At 40.3% G+C, this 27,225-nt stretch overlaps 1 protein-coding gene across 9 annotated transcripts in view; it reads left to right on the forward strand.

The window, feature by feature from the left end:
- Positions 1 to 27,225, forward strand: part of MTMR3 (myotubularin related protein 3) — a 152,976-nt gene that overhangs the window by 95,404 nt on the left and 30,347 nt on the right. For 5 of the 9 annotated variants that reach the window (XM_030816084.1, XM_030816079.1, XM_030816082.1 and 2 more), the window contains 5 exons: positions 4,294 to 4,383; positions 4,793 to 4,909; positions 14,511 to 14,593; positions 17,817 to 17,983; positions 25,211 to 25,307. In XM_030816084.1, the coding sequence (XP_030671944.1) occupies positions 4,294 to 4,383; positions 4,793 to 4,909; positions 14,511 to 14,593; positions 17,817 to 17,983; positions 25,211 to 25,307 (554 nt within the window). Of the gene's footprint in view, positions 1 to 1,707; positions 1,782 to 4,293; positions 4,384 to 4,792; positions 4,910 to 14,510; positions 14,594 to 17,816; positions 17,984 to 25,210; positions 25,308 to 27,225 lie in introns of those variants that run through there. The other 4 variants (XM_030816078.1, XM_030816081.1, XM_030816083.1 and 1 more) reach the window with 1 other exon arrangement.

A 27,225-nucleotide genomic window follows, 5' to 3' on the forward strand; every position in this document is an offset into this window, starting at 1 on the left:
CTCTAATAAGTTACTGCTTATAGCCCAGGATACATTTGTTTCCAAAACTGTTACCAGACCAACATTTCCCAATTTGTCTTCTTCCGACTTCTCACCTTATTAACCATCTCAGGTTTGGCCTTCTTCACCTATGAAACTCACAGAAACTATAATAAATTCAGGCTAATTCAACTGCTGAATTCAACTGTTCAGCCACATGGGATCACCAGTCCCCTAGATCCAATGAGTCCTAATGTTAAGTCCTTGGGGATTAAATGCATTTTTGTTTACAAGGGGAGAAAAGTTCTGAAGCTTTACAGGTAATGTGAACTGAGACAATAGCTTTTAAAAAGAACATCTGTTTGATTATGAAAAATAAGTACTTCATGTTCTTGCCTTGCTGGCCTAATTCTCAGTTGTTTTGTGTTGAAAATCATCCATTTTCAGTTTTCAGTAGCTACTCTGGTGATACATGTTGGTCTGGATTAGCACCCTGGTGAGTGTGCCAGCAAGAGTGAGTAGGTAAATGGCTTCTTTTTGTTCTTTACAAGCCTGCTACATTACTTCAATTCTTGCTAAAAGTCAGCAGAAAACTAGGTCAGGTAATCACTTAAAGATTAATAACGGGTACCTCTGTAAAATGACCTTACAGAGAATAAAAGTCTAGGCCTTATGAGTTTATGTGAGGTAAAAAGCTAGTTAATGTGATGCTGAGAAGATATGTTAAAAGTGCACTTTTATGTAAGATTTTTGCTCCCCTCCATGTTTACATAGCATTTCCTTACTATCCCATATTGGTTTATGAGAAAAATCTCCCTAAATTCAAGATTCTTCATATCTTTCATTTGGTCTCTCTTTTTGGAGACAAGAACTCACTCTGTCGCCCAGGTTGGAGAGCAGTGGTGCAATCATGGCTCACCTTTCGTAGATTAGCATTAGGAGAATGGTTTTAGGAAAAGCCTGACTTTTGGAGTGAAGCAGCTTTAATTGGTATTTAGTAGTAGAGTATAGTAGAGAAGCAGCTCTGATGGTTTCCAGACCTCTTTTTACATTCTTAAATTATTGAGATACCCCCAAAAGGGTTTGTTTATGTGGGTTATGTCTGTTTACACCATATTAGAAAATAAAACTGAGAAATCTTTAAAATGCTCATAAATTCATTTAAAAGTAACAACAAACCAATTATATAGTAGCATAAATAACATTTTTTGATGAAAAATATTTTTTCCTCATCCAAAGATAGTTTTAGCGTTGACATTTTTGCAAATCTCTTTAATATTTGGCTTAATAGATGACAGGTGAATTCTCATATCTACTTCGGCATTCAGTCTGTTACAGTGTTTTCTTTGAAATATATGAAGAAAATGCAGCCTCAGGCAGATATGTGGTTAGAAAAGTAGTTACAAAAAGGAAGAGTATTTTAAGTTTTCCCAGATAATTTATATTTTTCTTTAATACCACACCAAAACTTGACAAGTGATGTGTTTTTTTGTTTGTTTTTGACACCAGGTCTTGCTCTATTGCCCAGGCTTGAGTGTAGTGGCGCAATCACAGCTCACTGTAGCCTCTACCTCCTCAGGTGCAGGTGATCCTCCCACCTCAGCCTCTTAAGTATCTGGGACTACAGGCATGTGCCACTGTGCCCATCTAGTTTCTCTATTTTTTGTAGAGATGGGGTCTCACCATGTTGCCCAGGCTGGTCTTGAACTCCTGGGCTCAAGCGATCTGCCCACTGTAGCCCCCCCAAAGTGCTGAGATTATAGGCATGAGCCATGTGCCTGGCCAGTGGTGGTTCTTTAAACGTTAGTTGCAGTGTAGAATCTGAAACCGTATCAGTGAACTTTTTGTATTATATTACATTAAAACCATTAGTCTGTCTTGTACTTTGAATCTTTTATCCACATATGATTTTGTAACATGCATTGGTCATTAGGAAAATAATGGGTTCATTGATTGAGGCAGATCTTCAAAAGTTGACATATTTTATTATAGTGTGTTCTTTTTTAAAAATCACACTTGGTAGTACCTCCACTTTAAAGATAAAAGTCCTAAGTACTAGGAAGCTATAAAGTTCATGGTGGGAGATGAGAGGTTTTCCAAAATCTAATTTTTGCACAAAAGCTTTATTATTGGCAACTAACACTATCTTTTGTTGTTACTGTTTGTTTTTTTCCTAATACTGTCTTTTGGAAAAAAGACCTGCCAAATGCCCAAGTCTGCATTACCATAGTTTTTCCATCAGTTGTTCTTCCAATTAAGAATGATACTCAATGAAAACAAATGGCTAGTTCATCTCTTAATTGAAGCATTTGCACAAGTGCTTTACTTGGTGACACCATAATACTGCAACATGCATCAGAGGTGTTTTACTTGTATTTCCTCTGTAAAAAAGACTTCTACTTAAGGGTCAGGATTTAATAAATAGAATTTATAATAATTCCTTGCTTTATCAAGGTCATTCTTACGAAATTGACACCACCGCCTCAATTGTGCTAAGGTACCAGCAGTTTTACATACCAGTTTTTTTTGCATGTTAGTATAGATGTCAATACAGTGAAGAAAGGCAATAATACCGTAATATTATTGGGACGGTTTTGACCTCGCAGGGCTCCTGTAAGCATCTCAGAGTCTGTGGACTTCATTTGGAGAATCATGCTAGTGTAGAGTATTATCATTTTAGGATTATGGTTGCTTTTAGTAAAACCTTACGTGTTGTTTATAGATAAGAGGAAAAACTCTTTTTGGGGGAAGACTTACAAAATTATTGGAATTGTGTTAAGTAGTGTATACAGAAGCAACCAGTAACCACTGGTTATAATTCTTAATGCTGTCAGTTGAACATGATGTGGCTTTTGCTCTTTTGAAAATTGCTGTGTGGGGCTGGGCTTGGTGGCTCACACCTGTAATCCCAGCACTTTGGGAGGCTAAGGTGGGAGGATCACTTGAGCCAGGAGTTTGAGACCAACCTGGACAACCTAACGAGACCTTGTCTCTACTGAAAATAAAAAAATTAGCCTGGCATGGTGGTGGGTGCCTGTGGTCCCAGCTACCTGGGAGGCTGAGGCTGGAGGATCACTTGAGCCCAGGAGTTGGAGGTTACAGTTAGCTGTGATTGTGCCGCTGCACTCCAACATGGGTGACAGAGCAAAACCCTGACTTAAAAAAAAAAGTGCTGTGTAAACAGATTCTATTATAATTTAGTCAAGCTTTCTAATAGATGACATTTCTCTCATGTCTTCCTATACCATAAAAATTCATAATGCAAAAGATTACTTTTTAAATACAAATTGTAATTTACGTGCCATCTAGATGAGAATTTATTGCTTCCTCTTTTGAAATCATCTTAACAGAAATCTATTTTGTAATATAAGGCAGAATAAGTGAAGGATAGTCTTTCATATGTTTTCAACTTGGGAAATTCAGTTCTTAAGCTTACTTTTTCTTAGAAATTGTTTTCAAGCTTTCTATTATGAAAATTTCACATATAACAGGAGTAGACACAATGATAGAGATAATGAACTCTCACCTAGTTTCATGAATTACTAATTCATAGATAGTCCTGTTTCACTTACGTCCCACTTCCTTACTCCCACCCCAATTATTCTGAAGCAAATTTCAAATGTCACCTTTCATTTTTAAATATTTCAGTATGTATCTCTCAAATAATTTAAGATTGTAACTTAAAGAGAAAAAAGCATTATATCTTGGTTTCTCTTAAAAGTAATGTGGGGCTGGGCACAGTGGCTCATGTCTGTTATCACAGCACTTTGGGAGGCTGAGGCAGCCGGATCACCTGAGGCCAGGAGTTGGAAACCAGTCTGACCAACATGGCAAAACCCTGTCTCTACAAAAATAGTAGCCAGGCATTGTGGCGCACACCTGTAGTCTCAGCTACTCAGGAGGCTGAGGCAGGAGAATCGCCTGAACCCGGTAGGCAGAGTTTGCAATGAGCCAAGATTACACCACCGCACTACCTGTGCACTACACTACCAGTGCACCACTGCCTGGGCGATAGAGTGAGATTCTGTCTCAAAAAAAGAAAAAAAAAAAGTATTAACAACCTGTTAGTGCCTAATAGAAATATTCTAACCTCTTTGACATTTTTTTTTTTGTATCAATGTTTTTTCAGACTAGATGTAACTAATGTATTGGATAGAAAAACTTTTTAAGATCAATATTGTTTCCTTGAGCTTTTCTGCCTGTTCACCTTGGTCTTTGTACTTTCATTGTGATTATGCTAGGAGATATGGCAGAAAAACCAAATATGGATGATTAGAAGCTTTGAAATTATTTTAAGGTTTTGGACTTTTCCAGGATGAAGAGACTCGGCACAGCCTTGAGTGCATCCAGGCCAATCAGATCTTTCCCAGGAAACAGCTGATCCGAGAGGATGAGAATCTTCAGGTAATTATAGGCCACTTTTAAATGTAAAATATTTATTTAGCATTAACTGTATAGCAGAGTTAATGGATTTAAGTGTAATGTACTATATTACATATATATATAAAACCATATATGTAGTAGAAATGCAAGCTGGAAAACATCTCATTTTAGCAAGACTTATTTCCTGAGAATCCACTGTTTAAGATGATCTTCTCTGTATCATTCCTTTAGTAGTTCAGAATTTGAATAACTAGATATATTTGAATTAGGTGGGTATAAACCCATCCTCTTGAGGTCCCTTATCTACTTATGTGCTGTGTTTTCAACTTCAGTGGCAGAGGATTTACCATCCATTCAGCCAACTGATGTTTGAAGCCTTTTTTTTTTTTTAACTGCTTCAGAACTCTGAAGGGTTTCTTTCATTTCGAAGGTTCCTTTCCTTGAACTTCATGGAGAGAGCACAGAGTTTGTGGGCCGTGCCGAGGATGCCATCATTGCCCTTTCCAATTACAGACTTCACATCAAGTTCAAGGAGTCTCTTGTTAATGTAAGTGATTACCAACTGTTCTCCCTCTAAGATAGATGGAGAAAGGAAGTCAGAAAACTTAATACTCTCAAAGAGAGGAGAGGCGTACAGAATTGGGAGAGAAAGCATATGTGCTCTGCTTTTCTCACTTAATTTAGCACTCAAGGAACACTAGGTCGGCAGGGCACGGTGGCTCACGCCTGTAATCCCAGCACTTTGGGAGGCCGAGGCAGGCAGATCACGAGGTCAGGAGATAGAGACCATCCTGGCTAACACGGTGAAACCCTATTTCTACTAAAAATACAAAAAATTAGCCAGGCGTGGTGGCGGGCGCCTGTAGTCCCAGCTACTCAGGAAGCTGAGTCAAGAGAATGGCATGAACCCGGGAGGTGGAGCTGGCAGTGAGCCGAGATCACACCACTGCACTCCAGCCTGGGTGACCAGAGCAAGACTCCATCTCAAAACAAAACAACAACAACAACAACAAACACACTAGGTCAGCAAGCAGCTCTTAGGCTTGATTTAAAATGATGTGTGTAGTTGTCAGCTGAGGTGTCCATTGTTTAGTTAGTGAATGATTTGCATTAGGTAATGCTGTATCATTAAGCTTTATAAAGGTATAAAGGCTGAATAGGCTTTTATTCTGCAATCTTTAGTAGTTACCAACTGCCTCAGTTGAGATAATTCCCTGGACCTTAATGTCAAATGATGAGATGTACTTTGAGCTCACTGCAGACTCTCATTACAGCATGAAGTTACTCTAATGACTCCTTGGTGGTATAAGTGTAGATGTTAAGTATAATGTTTATTTGCATAATGGACTATGTATTACTGAAGAAAAGGAAGGCTCTTGATTCTCAAGAGTATATTTACCCTTTTCAGTTATGAATGTCCTCTCAGTGAACTGGTTCCTCCAGTGCTCTGTTATCATTAGCCTTAAACGAACAAAGGCTTGAAAATTCCTGTACTTACAGCAAATGCCTTCTTCCTTCTTTACTTGCCAGTGTTGTGGCTTTCTACACTCCACTTCCAGCACAGAGAAGTGTATTATGACACGTTAAAACAGCTCAGGACTGTAATTCCATGCAGACTGTGGTTTGGGTTCATTTTGGGATTCTTTGAAATCTGTTGTTCATTCGTTTTACTCAGCAATTGAAAAAGACTCAGTGGCTGTCATTTTTTTTGGTAGTTGACATTTTTTACTTGTTGTTATCATTCTTCTTTGTAGTTAAGCATTTATGTGCAGGAGCAGTTTTGGCCTGAATCCATTCTGGCTTCTAGATTTGGGCCGTGATTATAGCAGTTACGTCAGTTTTCTGTCTATCAGCTAAAGATACACACCAGATTCATTAAGGAAAGAGGCAAGCTGTTCTTTCATACTGTGTAGCACTCTGTTCAGAAGGGTCCACTTGGATTTGAGTAGTCGTGATGGAGAGGGGAAAGGGGGGAAACACCTATAAAATCCCAGCAACTGAGAATTCCCCACCAACTACTGTGGAAGTAATGATAGTAGTGTTTAGTAGAACTGCCCAATTTAACTTTGTGTTCTTTCAGTGTTTGAATTGCTGGAATTAAATTATAATTAAATTGCACGTGAGAATGATAGTTTCATATCATTGCATTTTCTCATATCATCCTGTATGTATCAGTTTATTGGTTGATGGCCAAGTGTTTCAGAGACTATTTTTAGAATTATTTGGGAATAAGGTCTGCTGGAAAGAAAGCAGGAAAGAAAGAAAAGAAAGAAAGAAACTGATCATGTCATTCATCAGCCCTTCAGTGTTTCTTCACTACTTCTATGATGAAGATCAAATTGTTTAGCATGACATGAAGCTGTTTGACAACGTGGCAGGGACCAAGGATCACAGCTTCCCTCCTTTCCCCATTATCACGTTTTTACTTGTAAAAGCAGCCTCTTTGTACTATTCAGCCATACCTCATACCTCTGTGTTCTCTTTTCGGCCCAGGAACTTCTATTCATCTGTCAAAATTCAGTTCAGGTGATAACTTCTCCTGTGAAGCCTTTCTTAGTCCCAGTTCCCTCTATGACAGTTAATTACACTCTTTCTTTGCTTTGTCTTTATCTCGTACATTCTTTTATAACATTTACCAAATAGGTTGTAATTTTTGGTTAATTGTCTTTGTATCTTCAAGACCCAGCATGTTTCCTGGTGCCACAATATTCAGTAAATATTAAATGAGTTGAAGTTAATGTGGGTTTGAAGCGGGCATTAGAACCTTTTCCCCCTTTGGCGTTTAAAGCTCATTTTAAAACAGTACATTTATGTGTGAATAGGCTGTGTCTTAATTGTCTGTAAGGATAGCTGTGTGAGTAGGTTGTTGACTGGAATTGTTGATCCCCCATTGTGATTGAGAGATGATGCTTAAGGAAACTTGCCACTCTTCTCTCTTTTGATCCATTTTCTTAATCTGAAAGTGTTTTTTTCTGTTGGCATCATAACCCTCTAAGGCATAGAGCCTACATGTTACTTAAGAAGCCCAGGGTAGGCCGGGTGCAGTGCACGCCTGTAATCCCAGCACTTTGGGAGGCTGAGGCAGGCGGATCACCTGAGGTTGCGAGTTCGAGACCAGCCTGGCCAAAGTGGTGAAACCCCATCTCTACTAAAAATACAAAAATTAGCTGGGCATGGTGGCATGTGCTACTCAGGAAGCTGAGGTAGGAGAATCACTTGAACCCAGGAGGCAGAGGTTGTAATGAGCTAAGATCACGCCACTGCACTCCAGCCTGGATGACAGAGGGAGACTGTCAAAAAAAAAAAAAAAAGAAAAAGAAAAAAAAAAAACACCCAAGGTAATGGCTTTGTACAGAAAAATGATGGTGTAAAAGTATTTTGGCATTGCAGTGACTTTAAAAATTTCAGATTGAGGCCGGGTGCGGTGGCTCACGCCTGTAATCCCAGCACTTTGGGAGGCCGAGGCGGGAGGATCACGAAGTCAGGAGATCAAGACCATCCCGGCTAACACGGTGAAACCCCGTCTCTACCAAAAATACAAAAAATTAGCTGGGCGTGGTGGCGGGCACCTGTAGTCCCAGCTACTCAGGAGGCTGAGGCAGGAGAATGGCGTGAACCCGGGAGGTGGAGCTTGCAGTGAGCCGAGATGACACCACTGCACTCCAGCCTGGGTGACAGAGTGAGACTCCGTCTCAAAAAAAAACAAAAAAAAAATTTCAGATTGAGAGAGACTAGAACTCCTCCATAAAAATAAATTAATTTCATCACAGCTAGTGCTAAGAGATTCCTGAAACCTGAAACCTGGAGGTACTTAAGAAACAAGGATTCTTCCTGCATCGGGTCCTGGATGGAGATCAGACAGTTAGTAGTGGTGTTGCTCCTCCGTCTTTCCTTCCCTTAGCAAATAAGTATTTCAATAAAATACGTGTATTTCAATAAAATACTGTATTTCAGTAAAATATGTTAGATCAGGAGGCTCCCTTTAAAGGTTATTTTATCTATATCAAACACATTTAAACCATCAAAGCCCAAACGTACCAGTATATGTGGTGGCATGCCCCAGTTCATCATTTTGTATGCTTAAATCAAAATACTTAGCACTTCAGAAAATGACTTACCATCAAGTTTTAAATAGCTACCTGATATCATATATTCTCTTTTAATTTCACAGCACATTGAGTAAAATGTGTCTGTAGGTTTTGATACCATAAACATCATTACTTTAATTCACACATTCACTGAATATCAAGTTCCAGTTCCTGTGGTAAAGAATCTCTGTAGTAGAGTTTATGTGTAGCATTTAAGGTATACATTGCTCCTATTCTGTGCTTTTCCCAAATTATTATATATTTACAGACATAGTTCTTTGAAGCTTAGATAACTTATAAACAAGTGTTCAAGTGGAATTCATGAATGTTTAAAAGTTTGTGTGTGTGTGTGTGTGTGTTTGTAATTTAATAGACTGCTTCTCAATCTGCTGTTACTAAAATCCCAGTAAGTAGCATGAAAATCCTAGGTGGTTGCTGCACCTGTGCCTGGAGGAAATTGGTTTAGAGTGTTAGATGCTCACCTTGCAAATCAGCAGAATGTTTCCCTTCTGCATGAGTCCTTTTCCTCTTACTGGACCAAATTCTAGTTGTATGCTACTATGAGAACAATTGGTAGGGTAAGGAAAAAGCCCTACAGTTTATACATAAGCAGATGGAATTGTGACCTTCAAAAAAATGTAGAACAAGTTTCTATTAGAAATAATTTGTAAAATCAACACTAGTTTTTTTTTCTTTCACTTTGTTTTTTGGAGACGGAGTTTCACTCTGTCATCCAGGCTGGAGTGCGTTAGCACAGTCTCGGCTCACTGCAGCCTTAGCCTCCTGGGCTCAATTTATTCTCCCACCTCAGCCTCCCAAAGTGTGGGAATTACAGGCGTTAGCCACTACATCCTGCGGCGAAGGCGGTTATTGTTAACATTTAACGCACTTTGATCTAGCATTCATATAACAGTGGGAGCCTCCGAAAGCAATGCTGGAGGCTTGTAAATTGTCAAAGGTGAACAATAAGAGTTTGAATCTTAAACCAGTGACAGTCTTCTGCTGATTAGTGGGTTTTTGGTGATGGCTTCTTTGTTTTTTGAAACAGGGTCTTGCTCTGCCGCCCAGGCTGGAGTGCAGTGGCGCCATCGTGGCCAACTGCAGCCTCAACTTCCCGTGCTTAGGTGATCCTCCCACCTCAGCCTTCTGAGTAGCTAGGTCTACAGACACATGCCACCACGTTCAGTTAATTTAATTTTATTTTTTGTAGAGATGATGTCTGTGTTGCCCAGCTGGTCTCAGGACTCTTGGGCTCAAGCAGTCCACCAACCTTGGCCTCCCAGAGTGCTGGGATTACAGATGTGAGCCACTGTACTCAATTTTTTATTTTATTTTTTTATTTTTTTAAAATTTTATTGTTATGTTACGTTTTATGTTTGTTATGTTACGTTACGTTATTGTAGTGACAGGGTTTCACCATGTTGCCCAGGCTGGTCTTGAACTCCTGGGCTCAAGCGATCCTCCGGCCTCAGCCTACCAAAGTGCTGGGATTATAGGTGTGAGCCGTTGTGCCCGGCCCTGATTAGTTTTTAAATGAAAAGATTTTTGTGCCCAGATATTCCACTTTATTACTGATTTTAGATTTAGACTCATTATTTTTACTCTTTTACTGACATTTTAACTTCAGGTGTACAAGATTAGTACTTCCCATTCAGGCTATAAAAAGGGTGTTTGTTTTTAAAAAGGTAGAAATTATCCCACTCTAGATTCTGGTGTTTAAAAATAATGCACATGTATGCACACACACCCAGAATGAATTGAGGTAAATATAGTAGGGTATGATGGCATCAGTTCCCTCTGGAATGTGACAGTACTGTGGACATAACCTTGTGCATGTCTGTATGTCTGTTAAATTTTTAAACTGCTGCTCTTCTGCTTTTTTTTTGGATTGATGCTCTTAAGGGTGTTAGTGTCTATAATGTAACTTTTGGCTTTTTGAGGAATTGGTTGTAGCACTGAATGTTGTTTGAGCATAAGTTTGGTGAAATTTATATTAGGAAAAGCATTGTAAGGTGAGATTGCGTTACCTGGCAGGTGGAGAGATAGAGGAGAGAGGAGCAAAAAGAAAATGAGTTGCTACAAGACATTGAATCAGTACGTCTGAGAGGATTTGAAAGTGAGTTTATCTTGCTACTCTTTTACAAAAGGAATTGCATCTGAGGAGTTTTGATTTAAACTCTTTTCCTCTTGAAGATCCCTGGTGGAGAAGCTACTTATTTGTGAAAGAAAAACTAAGGTAGAGCTCATATGGAAGAGAAGCCCAAGTGTAGGGGCAGAAAGAAAGGCACACCATGTATGGTGGAAGGAGCCCAGGCTGGAGGACAGACACGGATTCTGGTCCTGACTTTACTACTATACTAGCTTATAGTGTAGTAGTTTAACCTTCCTGGGCTGTAAAGTGGACTGGCTCTTGAATCTGTAATTTGCTTTTGAGGTTGAATATAGGGTATCTCTAGTTACAGAAATGGTAAGAGATCGTTTTCATATGTGAGGAAATTTGAACCTAAAGCAATGGAGTGGGCCTTAAGAAAGTAGAGAAACAGTATGTTTTGGATGGAGGTATGAACAGGAAAAGGCCAATTCTGCCTTTTAGAAAAGGCAATCTGGACTGGGCACAGTGGCTCACACCCGTAATCCCAGCACTTTGGGAGGCCTAGGCGGGTGGATCACCTGAGGTCAGGGGTTCGAGACCAACCTGGCCAAATGGCAAAACCCCATCTCTACTAAAAATACAAAAATTAGCTGGGCGTGGTGGCTGGCATCACAGGCGCCTGCTACGCAGGAGGCTGAGGCAGGGAGAATAGCTTGAACCTGGGAGGTGGAGGTTGCGGTGAACGAAGATCGCGCCATTGCACTCCAGCCTGGGCAACAGAACGAGACTCCATCTTAAAAAAAAAAGAAAAAAAAAGGCAGGCCGGGCACGGTGGCTCACGCCTGTAATCCCAGCACTTTGGGAGGCCGAGACGGGCGGATCACAAGGTCAGGAGATCGAGACCATACTGGCTAACACATGAAACCCCATCTCTACTAAAAATACAAAAAATTAGCTGGGCGCAGTGGCGGGCGCCTGTGGTCCCAGCTACACGGGAGGCTGAGGCAGGAGAATGGCGTGAACCCGGGAGGCGGAGCTTGCAGTGAGCCGAGATCGTGCCACTGCACTCCAGCCTGGGCGATAGAGCGAGACTCCGTCTCAAAAAAAGAAAAAGGCAATCTGTGGAGGGAGCGCTGAAGGGAAACACTAGAGTAGAAAGGAGAAGAAAAGGGAGATATTTGTTATAAAAATCAGGTGTTTCTCTTCTATATGTCCCTATTCTTGCTGCGTATTAAGCTTTCCTGCATGTGACAATCTACATGAATATTAAAATCTGCTGTTCTCCATATCTGTGACTTGTAATACACATGGTTGATTTTGGTGACTTGCTAGTGTCTGCAATCTGATTTCAATGCATAGAACCAACATTTTAATTCTTTTTTGTTAAATTTACGATGTTAAAATACAGAAAAAAAATATGTATATATTGCCTGCATTTTAGGTAGCAAATGTTTTGCATGGTCTGAGATAATTTTATTATATTAAGTTTGGGCACAGGCCATTGGACTCTGGTTTAGTAATAAGGATGTAAAACTTACCTGTTCTTTGTAGCAAAGTAGCAAAGGCTAATCCATTTCCCCCAGCAGCTGCTAAGAGCATTAGCTGGTTTTCATGTCTTCTGTCCGTAAAGAAAGTCAGTTGCAGGGGACTTGGGATGCAGGTGACTGCTGCAAGAGCAGCCTCTTCATGTAGATTTGTAAAGCTCACTCTAATCCCATCCCAGACTCTTCTCAGGCCCCATGCCTGAGATTTCCTTAGTTGTGACCGAGGTTCAGAAAGCAGAGGCTGATGGCACATGGGAAGGCTGGAGGCTTGCCCAATGAAGCCGGCAAAATTTTAATTTGTAACATTTTAGAAAATTGAGATTAGAACTCACGCCTCTTAATTGCCAGTCTGGCAGCCACATTTTGGGGGGATATAGTGAGTAAGGTAGTTAGCAGGAGTATATACAAAATAAAAAGCAGTAAGTGTCTGTCACAGGCTACCCAGAGAACTGGCCTGAGAACAAAGCGAAGTTGTCTTCTAATGTGTCTTCTTAATCTCAGTATTTCTTCTTTATAGTTTATCTGTGATAAATTGTAGGGTTGTTTTTTTTTTTTCCTTCTTAGATGCACAGGTCTCGGAAGAATTCTTAGTTGCATCAGTTGCAGTTTCTCATAGCACCTTGGGGTTAAGGACATAAACAAAAACAGAAGGCCAAAGGCTCCTTTTGTTCTCAGAACACAGGCAAGATTTTTCTTTTTTCTTTTTTTTTGAGATGGAGTCTCGCTCTTGTTGCCCAGGCTGGTGTGCAATGATGCGATCTCAGCTTACCGCAGTCTCTGCCTCCGGGATTCAAGCGATTCTCCTGCCTCTGGAGTAGCTGGGGTTACAGGCATGCACCACCGCACCCGGATAATTTTGTGTTTTTAGTAGAGATGGGGTTTCTCCATGTTGGTCAGGCTGGTCTCAAACTCCTGACCTCAGGTGATCCGCCCACCTTGGCCTCCCAAAGTGTTGGCATTACAGGCGTGAGCCACCGCGTCCGGCCAAGATTTCTTAGTCTTTTTCTGACCCCCAGTCCTATTACATTTGTAAGGGAATTTTTATAGACTGTAGACTTAAAAGCAAGAAGACTTCAGTCCTAAGGTAAAAACTCCCAGTCATTTATCTAAGTAATATTATTTTGCTTTCTTCTCTTCTGTAACCCCTGCCCCAGTTTCTGTTTCTTTGTCCAGCACTGAGCTTCTTTTTGATCCCTGCATCCTCATTCTGAGAGTTCTCTGCTGACTGGCAGCCCTGTGGTGGGGCAGAGTTTGCAGGAAGCTTGTTCCTGAAACTGGCTCAGCTAACACGAGGGCCTGCCTGTGCAGACAGTACTCTTGTTCCTGTCTGCGTTGGAGGAGACTGCCCTTCTCTTTGCATACTAAACACAAGTTGTTGGAATGCTATTTGCAACTCCCAGAACCAAATTTTGGCTAGACTTGATACATTGTAAGAGGCAAATGGCCCACTCCTTTTTCAAGGAGTAAAAGTATTCACTATTATTTTACCAGGTTTGCCTTGAAAGCCTAGAAATTGCTTTTTGAAGCCAAGGGTTGAATTAGGATGATTTGAGGGATAGGAGGAGGATCCTCATATTGTCCTGAAGATTTGGCACCCTGTCTAGATGCTTTTGCTTCTATCTGTCTCCCTTCTCTCTATCTGCTGTTGTACATAATCCTGTGTCCAGTAGAGTCTGCAGACCAGATTGGCAAGGGGAAACCATTCCAGCTTGTTCAAACCTCAAGCCCCATTTGGCAAACAGGGTTCCTAGCTGATCTTTTGAAGCAAATCTGACATAGTTATTATAGTTTTAGCATCTTTGATCACTGTATGGCCTTCTCCCTCCTTTTTGATACCTTTGGGTCTATTCTACTTAGTAGAGAGCCTGGCCAGCAGCCATTGCCTCATTGTCTTTTCTGTGCAATCCACAGTCAGCTTAGAACTCTAGTCTTTTTCAGGAGCCTCACTGGCTGACACTAAGCCGTAAGCCCACTCTGTCATTTGGGGCAAACAGTAGTCTCACTGGCATTCTGATCTGTAGTTCTTTTCTATAAGCAAGAAAAGATTACTGTTCTGGCTCCCTTCAGCTTCTATGTCATTGCATCATTGCAAATCATAGTCAGTCATAGCATCTAAAAGTAGTACTCTGATCTTGTGAATTCAGTGCCTGAGAGATATATTCTCCCCTTCTTCCAAAGGTGGTGCCACCTCTTTGTTGCCTTCATGCTATGACATGACTTGAGACCACTGATTTAGAGATAAAGGGAAGTCCTAATTCACTTTGTAGTAAACCACTTGAGTACTGTTGATCCAGATAAGTTTGCAGTTCTATTTTTGTTACTTTCCCTTATAGATCTTTTTAATTAGTCTTGTTGGACACATTGAGGAACTCCAGGGTCAATGCCTTTTTGACTAAGAGGACTTCATTTTTTTTAAAATTGCAGGTTCCATTACAGCTTATAGAAAGTGTTGAATGCCGAGATATATTTCAGCTTCATTTGACTTGCAAAGACTGCAAAGTTATCAGGTATGTGGTATGGTATGTTTGTGTTGCTGTTCAGTGTGGAAAATATTTTTTAAAGAATGGGTCCATTATTTGGTAACTTAGTAAAATACCTTTTGATGATTAGCCTCATCAGGAATATTTTCTGAGTAGTTTGTGCCTGAAATATTTTATCTGTAGGATGTATACTTTGCTATGTTGAAAGATTTTTTTAAATTTGGAAATAATTTTAAATTAACAAAAATGCAAAAATAAAAATACTAAAAAGAAAATCAGTACACCATTCACCCAGATTCACTTGTTAACATTTTACCATTTGCTTTATTATTTGCAGAGGCCTGCTGTGTGTGTGTGTGTAAGAGATTTTTTTCCTGAACAGATTGAGAGTAACATATAATCATGGCTCTTAACCCCAAAATACTTTAGTGTGCTTTCCTAAGAATAGGGATATTTTCTTACATAACCATAACATCATCGATTTTCAATTTTACGTTGATAATACTTATATCCAGTCTGCTATACATGGTCCAATTTTGTCAGCTCATCTAATGACCTATTGATACTTTTTTATAGCATTCTCCCTCACCTCCGTCTCATTCAGTACAGGATCCAGTCTAGGTCATGTATTGCATTTAGCTGCCATGACTCTGTAGCCTTCTTTAATCTGGAACATTTTCTTTTTGTTTTTGTTTATTTGATTTTTGAGACAGAGTCTTGCTCTGTCGCCCAGGCTGGAGTGCAGTGGCACGATCTCAGCGCACTGCAACTTCTGCCTCCTGGGTTCAAGCGATTCTCCTGCCTCAGCCTCCTGAGTAGCTGGGGTTACAGGTATGTGCCACCACACCCGGCTAATTTTTTGTATTTTTAGTAGAGACGGGGTTTCACCATGTTGGTCAGGCTGGTCTTGAACTCTGACCTCGTGATCTGCCTGTCTCGGCTTCCCAAAGTGCTGGGATTACAGGCATGAGCCACCATACCCGGCCAATCTGGAACATTTTCTACAGCCTTATTTTCTTTTATGATATTCACATTTTGCAGAATACAGTCTTTTGTTTTAATGGAATACTTCTCATGTTGTGTTTGTCCAGTATTTCCTCAATTAAATTGAGGTTATATTTTCTCAACTGGAATACTGTATATATGATGTCACGTCATTTTCAGGGTATTGTATTACATCTGGAAGTACAGTGTCCACATGTCCTTCATTGGTGCTGTTAATTTTGATTATTCCAATCGAGATGTCACCTGGCTTCTATATAATTTCTGCATTTTCTCTTGCAACTAAAAACAGTCTGGGGAAGGCACTTTGAAACAATGCAAATGTCCCTGCTTCTCATAAAAATTTCTCCATAAGTTTAGCATTCATCGATGATTTGTATCTGCGCTTAAATATAATGGTTGCAGGCTGGGTGTGGTGGCTCATGCCTGTAATCCTAGCACTTTGGGAGGCCGAGGTGGGGGTGGATCACTTGAGGTCAGGAGTTTGAGACCAGCCTGGCCAACATGGCAAAACCCCATCTCTACTAAAAATACGAAAATTAACTGGGTGTGGTGGTGCATGCCTGTAGTCCCAGCTACTTGGGAGTCTGAGGCGGAAGAATTGCTTGGACCTGGGAGGCAAGAGGTTGCAGTGAACTGAGATCACGCCACTGTACTCCAGCCTGGATGACAGAACAAGACTGCATCTGAAAAACCAAAAACCAACAACGATGCTTAAAATGCATTTTTAAATTTAATAGCTCTAGAGGTCTTAAATTCCACAAGTTTTTACTGCATTCCTCTGACCTCTTCTGGGGTGTCAGTAAACATTATGTGTTGGCATATTGATGAGCCACTGTGATTGGGATGAGGAAGAGGTTTAAGTGACCCCTTGGTTTTAAGATAGATATTTATATTGCTTTTTAGTCAGTGGGATTTGGCTTATTTTTGATAGATACTGGCTACAACTCACAGTTTAAGAAGGTAGTTGCTTATTAATTAGTCAGTTTTTAACATTGCATTCAAAAAGGCCAAATATTTAAACAAATCTTTATTTTTATTTATTTATTTTCTTGAGACAAAGCCTCACTCTGTTGCCCAGCCTGGAGTGCAGTGGTGTGATCTTGGCTCACTGCAATCCATACCTCCCTGTTGCAAGTGATTCTCGTGCCTCAGCCTTCCGAGAAGCTGGGATTACAGGTGCATGCCACCACACCTGGCTAATATTTTGGTATGTTTGTTAGAGATGGGAGTTTTGCCATATTGGCCAGGCTGGTCTCGAACTCCTGACCTCCAGTGATCTGCCCGTCTCGGCCTCCCAAAGTGCTGGGATTACAGGCATGAGCCACTGCACTCAGCCTAAACATCTTTAATAAATTAGTTTTCACTAATTATTTTAACTCCTTAGTTGTATGTACTGAAAATTGCAGTTGACAATAGAATTGTTTTGTTCTCTACATGGTCATAGCTGAAAGTTTCAGTGCAATCTGTCTTTTGGATCTGATTTGTCCTAATAGCTAAATATTGAAATTACTCCCTAACTGGCTAAAAATAATGCTGTGGTTTTTTTTTTTTTTAAACTTGATCTAATATGTTACTACAAAACAAAGATTTTTCTAAACATATTTTTTATGAGGGACAACCATAAAACTTTGATGGAAGAAGTAGAGTGAAACTCCACTCATGAAAGAGAATAGCTGCCATTTTTCTGTAATTGTCATTAATCTTAGAAGAGATTTCATTAGTCTAAAAAAATAGGTTTTCCAATGGTCAGCTTCCTTCTTTTGGAGATTTTGTCCCATTGGCTAACATTTGTTTTTCTTTTTTTTTTTTTGAGACCGCTCTGTCACCCAGGCTGGAGTGCAGTGGCACAATCTCGGCTCACTGCAAGCTCCGCCTCCCGGATTCACGCCATTCTCCTGCCTCAGCCTCTCCGAGTAGCTGGGACTACAGGCGCCCGCCACCATGCCCGGCTAATTTTTTTTGTATTTTTAGTAGAGACGGGGTTTCACCGTGGTCTCGATCTCCTGACCTCGTGATCCGCCCGCCTCGGCCTCCCAAAGTGCTGGGATTACAAGCGTGAGCCACCGCGCCCGGCCTGTTTTTCTTATAACTGATAATGAGCATGCGAATGACTGACTGCCTCAGATGCTTTCTTGGTTGTAGTTCCCACCTCACTACGAGTGGGCATTCTTGAAATAATGGCTTTTCTTACATTTCATTTCAACTGTCTTCTGATTACATCCATACTTGTTTGGCTTTACAAAAGGTGTCAGTTTTCAACCTTTGAGCAGTGTCAAGAGTGGCTGAAGAGACTGAACAATGCAGTCCGACCACCTGCTAAAATAGAAGATCTCTTCTCATTTGCATACCATGCTTGGTGCATGGAGGTCTATGCCAGTGAAAAAGAGCAACATGGAGACCTGTGCAGACCAGGTACGCCTTTCTGAAATGTGCAAATGGCCAGGGGCTTTATCAGGCTACTGATGGAGGTACTTTTAGCTTTATCAGGCTACTGATGGAGGTACTTTTTAACATGAAATGGGACACCTAAGCATTCATATATCAATCAGTGTATATTTTAAGGAGCACCTAGCAAGTGCGCAGCATTCTTTTAAGCTTAATAGAACATCTTTTCTGCCTTCTGGGGAAGGGAAGAACACTAGAAGGCATCACAATCTATTGGGCCTAAAAACAGCTCAGCTATAATAAGGTTTTATGAATTGTATGGAAGCCTGATAGAAAGGAGCCATGAGTTTTGTATACGTGTGTGGGAAGACTTCACATTTAAAGTGTCTTTTGAATTAGCTTTGAAAGTTGAATAGGAGTTCATTGGTGAGAGGCCAGGTGCCTATCAAGAACAAATAGATTGTGGGTTTTTTTTGTTTTTTTTTTTTGAGACGGAGTTTCACTCTTGTTGCCCAGGCTGGAGTGCAATGGCTCGATCTCGGACCACTGCAACCTTCGCCTCCTGGGTTCAAGCAATTCCCCTGCCTCAGCCTCCTGTGTAGCTGGGATTACAGGCATGCGCCACCATGCCCAGCTAATTTTTTATTTTTAGTAGAGATGGGGTTTCTCCATGTTGGTCAGGCTGGTCTCGAACTCCCGACCTCAGGTGATACGCCCGCCTCGGCCACCCAGAGTGCTTGGATTATAGGTGTGAGCCACCGCGCCTGGCCTAGATTATGGGTTTTAACATGTGACCGCACCCCTCTCCCCACCCCCCCCCGCACCAAAAAAAAAAGATGCTGAGCCTGTTCTGGAACCCAGGCTTCCTGACTCCTCTATAGTCTTTGTCCCCCTCACTGTCATTCTCCGTCAGAAATGGCTTTGACCAAGTTCATGTTGTTTCTCTGCATGTAGTTTCTTGTAAACTGTATGTGGTCGTAGATAGAACTTTGCTGGTCCAACACTGACTTTTAGTGTATCAGGTTTCGAAGTGAAGTCTTAAATTTCTGTGCAGTGAAAAGTTGTGAGCCTCCTTCAAGTAAAGTTTACTCTTGGGACTTTTTTCTAGAAACCTGAAATTTTAATCCTGAATCTTCAATCTTATAAGTCTGCCCTGGGTCATTTTAAACATTTGAGGCTAATCTTGCTATGCTTGTGTTACTTTGTTTTCTGGCCCCATCACTAATTTAATCTTTTGGTTCACATTCTTGTTCTATTAAAATGCTTGTAGCATTAGCATTATCTTATGTTTAACAATGCTTTGATAAATACTTTTGTTTGATCCTCATGACCTTGTCAAACAGGCAAGATAGGTTGGTGTCTGTTTTGGGAGCCAAAGAAATGGAGGCTCAGAGGTAAAAAGCCTGTTGTCAAGTCCCAGTGCTAGTCACTGACGACAGAACTAGGACTTAAAACCAGTTCTCGGCCGGGCGCGGTGGCTCACGCTTGTAATCCCAGCACTTTGGGAGGCCGAGGCGGGCGGATCACGAGGTCAGGAGATCGAGACCATGGTGAAACCCTGTCTCTACTAAAAATACAAAAAAATTAGCCGGGCGTGGTGGCGGGCGCCTGTAGTCCCAGCTACTCGGAGAGGCTGAGGCAGGAGAATGGCGTGAACCCGGAAGGCGGAGCTTGCAGTGAGCCAAGATTGCGCCACTGCACTCCAGCCTGGGCGACAGAGCGAGACTCTGTCTCAAAAAAAAAAAAAAAAAAAAAAAAAACAGTTCTCGGTTATTCAGACCTGACCATGGTGGATGCTGTGGATACAGAGTTTGAAAAACAAAAGCACATTTTTTCATTTTTTATAGTTCTTTTCAAATTTGGGGGTTTTTCTTAAAGAGAAAGTTTACAAACAGTGATGTGTACAAATCTTACATGTACATTTTCTGAGTTTTTAACCATTGCATCTTCTTTATTAAATTTTTAGTTTCTACCATCTCCTAGGATAATGAACTTAATGAGTGCATCCTACTGCATTATGTTATATAAGAACTTTAATTTGTTTAAGACCCCTGACTCCAAGAGGTATTCCCTAGTTTTGGGTTGCCAGCATTTACTCAGCAAGATTTGCTTTCTCCTATCCTGTTCTCTCACAACCACAGACTGAAAAGTCCTTATCTTTTTAGGAGAGCTTTTTTAGTCCCTTGATAATTTGAGTTTCTTTTAGATTTGAGCAAACTCTTAGGATATTCCTGAGAGGTACCTCAGTCTAGTCTTTTAATTATAGGTGGCTCTGTCCTGAGATGGGATGACTTTGGTCCCCAGACCCTTTCCCTTCCTGATGATATCTGGTATTCTTTGGCCATCAGGACATAAAGATATCTACAGTGTTCTCGTCTTTTTGTAGGTTTGTGATGCAAGGGCATGTGAGGGGTAAAGTACTGACTTAGGAATTAGGAAACCTGAATTTAAATGCGTACTCTACGATTTAGTTGAAAAAAGAACACTGGGCAAAAAATTTATGCTCTCTGTGCTTTAGTTTCCTTTGTGCTTTAAACTGGGACACTGATGCTCTTCCTGCCCAGGCTGATCCAGGTATTCTGAAGATCAAATGTGTTAATGCTGCAGAGTTCAATTCAGTAAATGTTTAAGTGCCCCCTATGTGCCATGCTTATGAAAACACTTTGGAAATTATGCAACTACAAGGTAATGCAATCATAACTGTTTGGCTAGAGATTATGAGTAAGGGTTGCATTTTGTTTCTTCCCAGTATACACAGTCCACACTGATGTTAACTTGCCACCACTCAGCATGGAATCTTGTATTTCAGTCACTTGGTTGAATGTATGTGTATGTATGGCTTTTGCCTTTTATGTATATTCACTGGAGTACAAAGGAAAAACCTGGTTTTAATTGAAAACTGGAAAAAAAAAAAAAAAAAACCACCTTGAGGACATCCAGTCAACCTGGTTCTTTTGTCGTTATCTAATGTTGTTGAGCAGTGGCGGTGTATATAGCATTACTCATCAAATATTAGCATACCAGACAACCACATACTTATAAGTCATCTTTAGGATGAGACAACACTTGAGATATTTCGAAGTCATGCCTTTTTATAATCTACCCCAGTACATGATATCACAAGTGTAGACTCTGAGGGAGTGGAAGTTAGTTTAATCTTACAGCAGTTAATAAAGCCTTTTATGGAGTCTTCTCTACCTAGCCTGCTAGAAGTAGAATGTATCAGAGAGGAGGGAAATGATAAAATTACCTAATTGTCTTAGTATTCATATAAATCAGTTTCTGGCTGTTGAACTGGTCATAGTTAAGCCAGCCATACTGTGGGCACAGCTCTAAGGCTTAATCAGCTTTGGAAGAAGTTTCAACATTGCTGTTGGAGTTTACCTGTGAAACCTACAGAAGCCTTTGCCAAATTCTTGACCCTTCTCTTAGCCCCTCAAACTCTAAAAAAGTGGACTTAAAGCTAAAAGCTTCTCTCCCGTGTCCTTAACTTCCTGCTCCTCATTGCAACTGACTTGTTGGTGATGGCTCTGTACTAGAGTGTTAATCTGGAGGCCTGACAGATGACTGGGCAGTTTAGCTGCCAGTTTAGTAGCATCAGGCTTACCTCTCTAACCTCTCTCAAGTGAAATGTCCCTTAAGCCCATCTTGTTTATCCACGACTAGCATATGACTCTGGGTCTTAACACTGCTGTGAAGCTGCCTATTTATCTGTCTTCCGGGTTTGAATGCAGTCCAGGAAGTTGCATCTAGAGGATTTACTGGGACCTTTGTACATAGAAAAGCATAATTCCTTTCTCCATATTTGAAAATCTGCTAAGAGGTAGTTCTTACCTTCTCTGACCCTGGTATTGGTCTGCTTCCTCACCTGCCAGGTAAAGGCCTGTCCCTTCTGTCCCAGGCCTTTTAAGCTGTGTGTAATTGTGGGCTTGAATACTCAGAATCAGCCAGGGAGCTAGACTTTTGGGGGAAAATTTTTTAGATCGCTGATTGACACTGTGTTTATGATAGAGGGAGTTAGGGAACTTCCTTGCTTTTAAAAAGAAAGTTCTCATTTCCACTAAAATGAAAATTGCTGGACTGTATTATTTTTAGTATAAGAAATACTAAATGCTGAAAAGGGACAAAGGCAGATAGGAAGGGTTGAAATGGAAATATAAAGCCAAACGAAAACCTTATAGCCCCAGTATTTAAAGTAAGTTGGGATATCACAATGTATTTAATGTTGAATTGATTGAGACCTGAGAATTCTGAGATGGAAATTTTTAAGGGGGAATCCAGCAATAGATGTGTTTGTGTTTATTTTTCTGGCTAAGTAAACATGAGTGAACATCTCACACAATTTGCAAAAGCTGGTTGAATTCCTGATGTATGTAATGATGTGGTTTTCAAATAGGTTATGATCCAGTAGTGGGTCATGAAATCTAATTTTAAAGAAATGGAATAGAAAATATCAAATTGTGTCACACACATAGTAAGAGTGGGTATTGTTTTCTGAAATGCTTTCAAAAAAATGTATGTTGTATTAGCTGGGCACAGTGTCTACCTATAGTCCTAGCTATTCAAGAGGCTGAGGTGGGAAGATTGCTTGAGTTTAGGAGTTAATATCCAGCTTAGGCAACAGAGGGAAACCCGGTCTCTCAAAAAATGAATAAATTAAAACATGTTTATTGTATTGTGATGTAAAACATAATTCTTATTGTGGGTTGTGATGGTCAGTTTCAAGAGTTTATGAAGTCACTGCCTTAGAGGATATAAAAATAATTAAAACTCATTCCCATTCTCAAAGAACTCGAAGTAACAGATTTTCTATACCTGCTGGTCAGTATATATTTCTGCATATAGCTCAGAATGTGCTCTGGATGGTGGTTCTAAGTCCTTCTTTGGGAAATGATTCTATGAAGTAAATTGCTAGTGATAGTGATTGTTACTGTTATTATTTTGCCAGTGGTTATTTTTAAATCACAAGATCCTTTTAGGGTATCTATGTGTTTTATCCTGAGATAGAGCTATTAATGTAAAAGATCATTAATGTACAGTTCAGGAAAAGCACAAAAAATAAAAAAATCATTAATGAAATACTTTTACCTTTTGCAAAGACTTGGAGCTATATCCCAGAGTTGGGGGAAAAAATCTCATAATGAACTTGGAATTTGCCACAGTTTTGCAGCTTTTAGATTGGGATTATGAATTAAAGACTCGTCTGTTTTTTTGTTTCGTTTTGTTTTGTTCCCCTTTTTTTTTGAGACAGGGTCTCACTCTCTTGCCCAGGCTGGAGTGCAGTGGTATGATGGCGGCTCACTGCAGCCTCAGCTTCCCAGGTTCAGGTGATCCTCCCACCCCAGCCACTCAAGTAGTTGGGGCTATAGGCATGTACCACCACAACTTCATTTTTGCGTTTTTGTAGAGACGGGGTTTCACCATGTTGCCCAGGCTGGTCTTGAACTCCTGGGCTCAAGCAATCTGCCTGCATCAGCCTCCCAAAGTGCTGGGATTACAGGTGTGAGGCACCGTGTCTGGCCTAGTATTCTTGATGGTCAATATTTCTTGCAATTTGTAGACAGATGGCACCCCAATTCAGATAGTTTTTTCTTGTTTGGAAGCCTGCTACATTGCTTCTAAAACTTTTCCAAAATGGGATGGATTTAGCTATTATTTCTTCTTGCACCTCATCTTCTCTCAACCTCATCTTTTTATAGCTTTCCTTCAGGAAATGTGTAATACCTAGCTTGAGCTCAAGAAAAGCAGTTTAAATGGGAAGTAGTTTAACAGAATTGTCTTCCATTCAAATAATTGCTGTTTCCTATTCTGTAGCTCCTCTCTCAGGGAAAACAGGGCTTTATACTTTGAACACCAAAGTGAAGTCTGTTTTGTGCTTTTGTTGTTGTGGTTTCTTCCAGCCCTGCTAGCACTTATTTTACAACCTGTACCACTATATATCAGAGATGCTGTTTAATATTTTTTAAAATAACATACTGCCCTAGGACTGTGTATGTTTTCAAGGAAGAAAGTTATTTTAGATTTACTGAATTTATGTTAGCTTCATTTCTACCTCTGTTTTGCTTTCTTAAGGAAAAGAAAGCCAGATTCATTAGGGCAAATATAGCCAGATTATACCAGCTTGGGTGGCTGTTCTTGCAAATAATCAGCACTTAGTAGTATGGTGTTTCCTGAGATTCCTGGCTGGCAGTTATGATTCCATGACCTGTTAACCTGCAATTCCATCATCTAAAAGGCTCTAGAAACCAGAATGTTTTTCATACCCTATTTGGTGTCTTGGCTGGACCTGATCTGAGCTGACATGAGGCTATTTGTTGCTTTATTTATCCCACCTGGTGTGAATGATCTATACCTTTCACAAAAGAAATATTAATATTTGTTTAAGGAGATCTTGTTAAGCATGTGAGCCTAATATTATAATATATGCACTGTCTTACCTTAACGAAAATTTGGAAAACTCTGAAGTTCTAAAATTTGGACCAAAGAGTTTTGGATGAGGAATTATAGTTCTGTATTGCTACTCATGGTGATCTTGTTATTGATTTTATTTCTTATTAAGTGTACTGTCAGTCTGAGTGTGGAAGTAGGCAAGTAGCCAGTATAGGACAAGAGCATGGGTTTTGGGGCCAGACAGTCCTGCCATAATAACCTGTTTTAATTTTGTCCTTTGTAAAATGAGCTCAGTGATACTGTTCTCAGAGTTGATTGTAAGGATTAGACGAGATAACATAACTCTTGATCAGAATTAATTTCTTTCCTCTTTATAATCTTAACCTGACAGGGATCTTTCTAAACTAAAACTATATAATATATGTTACTTTATTATTTATGCAATTCCTACCTTTGAAAATACATAGGCTGGGCGCAGTGGCTCACGCCTGTAATCCCAGCACTTTGGGAGGCCGAGGTGGGCAGATCACATGAGGCCAGGAGTTCAAGACCAGCCTGGCCCATGTGGTAAAACCCCATCTCTATTGAAAATGCAAAAATCAGCCAGTCGTGGTGGCATGCACTTGTAATCCCAGCTATTTGGGTGACTGAGGCACAAGAATCACTTGAACCTGGGAGGCGGAAGTTTCAGTGAGCTGAGATCACACCACTGCACTCCAGCCTGTGTGACAAAGTGGAACCCTGTCTCAAAAAATATATATATTTACATATATGTAATATATATATATTTCTTTGTTTTTATTCCACCTGTTTTGCAAAATGGTATTCATTTCTTCCCTTCTGCTGTTTATCTTTGGCCTCTAGGGGAGCATGTAACTTCAAGGTTTAAAAACGAGGTGGAAAGGATGGGTTTTGATATGAACAACGCCTGGAGGATTTCCAACATCAATGAGAAGTACAAGTGAGTTATATGGGTCCCTGTGGACTGTTTCACAGCCAGTGCCTTTGCAGAAACTGCAATTCTCATGTGGCAGAACATTTGAACTTAGACTTTTTATTTGAAATGGTTTTATTTATTAAATCTAAAGGCATGATCTTCAGAGTATTTATTGAATCTTCTGTTCCCATTGCAATCATTGGAGTGGAAAGTGATCCTTACTTAACAGGATCCTAGAACCTTCCCTTTTACCCCCTCTAGGCCTCTATTTTTTCTGGTACATGCATGTCTAGATAATATTGTATTTGCCTGTAGGCAGGCAGTTATACCATTTTTCTCATTACCACTTGGCATCACATTAGAGATAGGATCAGTGGTCTCATAAGCAGTGACAGAACATTTATGAACTAGTTTTTATGACTGTAATTTTACTCCAGGTGGTATGAAATAGACATAAGTACAGGTTGAGTATCCCTTATCTGAAATTCTTGGGACTGTAAATATTTCAGATTTTGGATTTTTTTCAGGTTTTGGAGTATTTGCATGAATATAATGAGATTATCTTGGGCCTGGGACCCAAGTCTAAACACAAAATTCTTTGTCTCATATACACATTATACACAAAGCTGGAAGGTAATTTTGTACAATATTTTAAATAATTTCATGCATGATGTTTTGTACGAAAAGTTTTGATTGTGACTTGACTGTGACCCATCACATGAGGTCAGGTGTAGAATTTTCCACTTGTGGCATTATGTCAGCACTCAAAGTTTTGGATTTTGGAGCATTTCAGATTTTTGGATTAAAGATGCTCAATCTGTATTATTCTGTTCTTTAATATATTGATCTAAAACCAACCTCACTGCTATGATCATTTAACCATTAAATATTGATGTAACCTTTATTTGGCTGGACATGGTGGCTCACCCCTGTAATCCCAGCACTTTGGGAGGCCAAGGCGGATCAGCTGAGGTCAGGAGTTTTGAGACCAGCCTGGCCAACATGGTGAAACCCTGTCTCTACTAAAAATACAAAAATTAGCTGGGCGTGGTAGTACATGCCTATAGTCCCAGCTACTTGGGAGGCTGAGGCAGGAGAACTGCTTGAACCTGGGAGGTGGAGGTTGTAGTGAGCTGAGATTGCACCACTATATTCCAACCTGGGTGATAGGGTGAGACTCTGTCTAAAAAAAAAAAAAAAAAAAAAAAAAAAAAAAAAAATTAATGTAACCATTTAGCCATTACCCAGTTCCTTAAAATGTGTAAGTGCGTTGGTAGGGGAGGAGAGTTAACTACTATGATTTTGGTGATCCAAATTTCTATAAAACAAAATTGTCCAGGATAGTTAAATATCTTAAATCTTTACCTATATCCTTCTTGGCCAGGCGCAGTGGCTCACGCCTGTAATCCCAGCACTTTGGGAGGCTGAGGCAGGCGGATCACAAGGTCAGGAGATCGAGACCATCCTGGCTAACACGGCGAAACCCCGTCTATACTAAAAATACAAAAAATTACCCGGGCGTGGTTGCAGGTGGCTGTAGTCCCAGCTATTTGGGAGGCTGAGGCAGGAGAATGGCGTGAACCTGGGAAGCGGAGCTTGCAGTCAGCCGAGATTGTGCCACTGCACTCCAGCCTGGGCAACCGAGCGAGACTCTGTCTTAAAAAATAATAAATAAATAAATAAATAAATCTTTCTCCTACGTTTCCCTGCATCACTTATCATTCTGTGGTCCTCTTAGCTGTCTCAAATTATGACAGCCATTTTCCTGGTCTGTTTGTGGCTAGCCATCAGAGTGTTTCAGTTTTCACTGGAAAAGCTATAGCTAATTGCTATACACAGTTCTTAACGTGGACCTTCTCCAGGGATTGAGAGCCCAGGGTGCTTTGAAGAATTGGGAGCTGCAGACTTTTTATACTTTTGCCTATTCTCAGTGACAAGTCAA

This window comes from Nomascus leucogenys, chromosome 7b (genome assembly GCF_006542625.1).
Source record: "Nomascus leucogenys isolate Asia chromosome 7b, Asia_NLE_v1, whole genome shotgun sequence".
NCBI lineage: Eukaryota > Metazoa > Chordata > Mammalia > Primates > Hylobatidae > Nomascus > Nomascus leucogenys.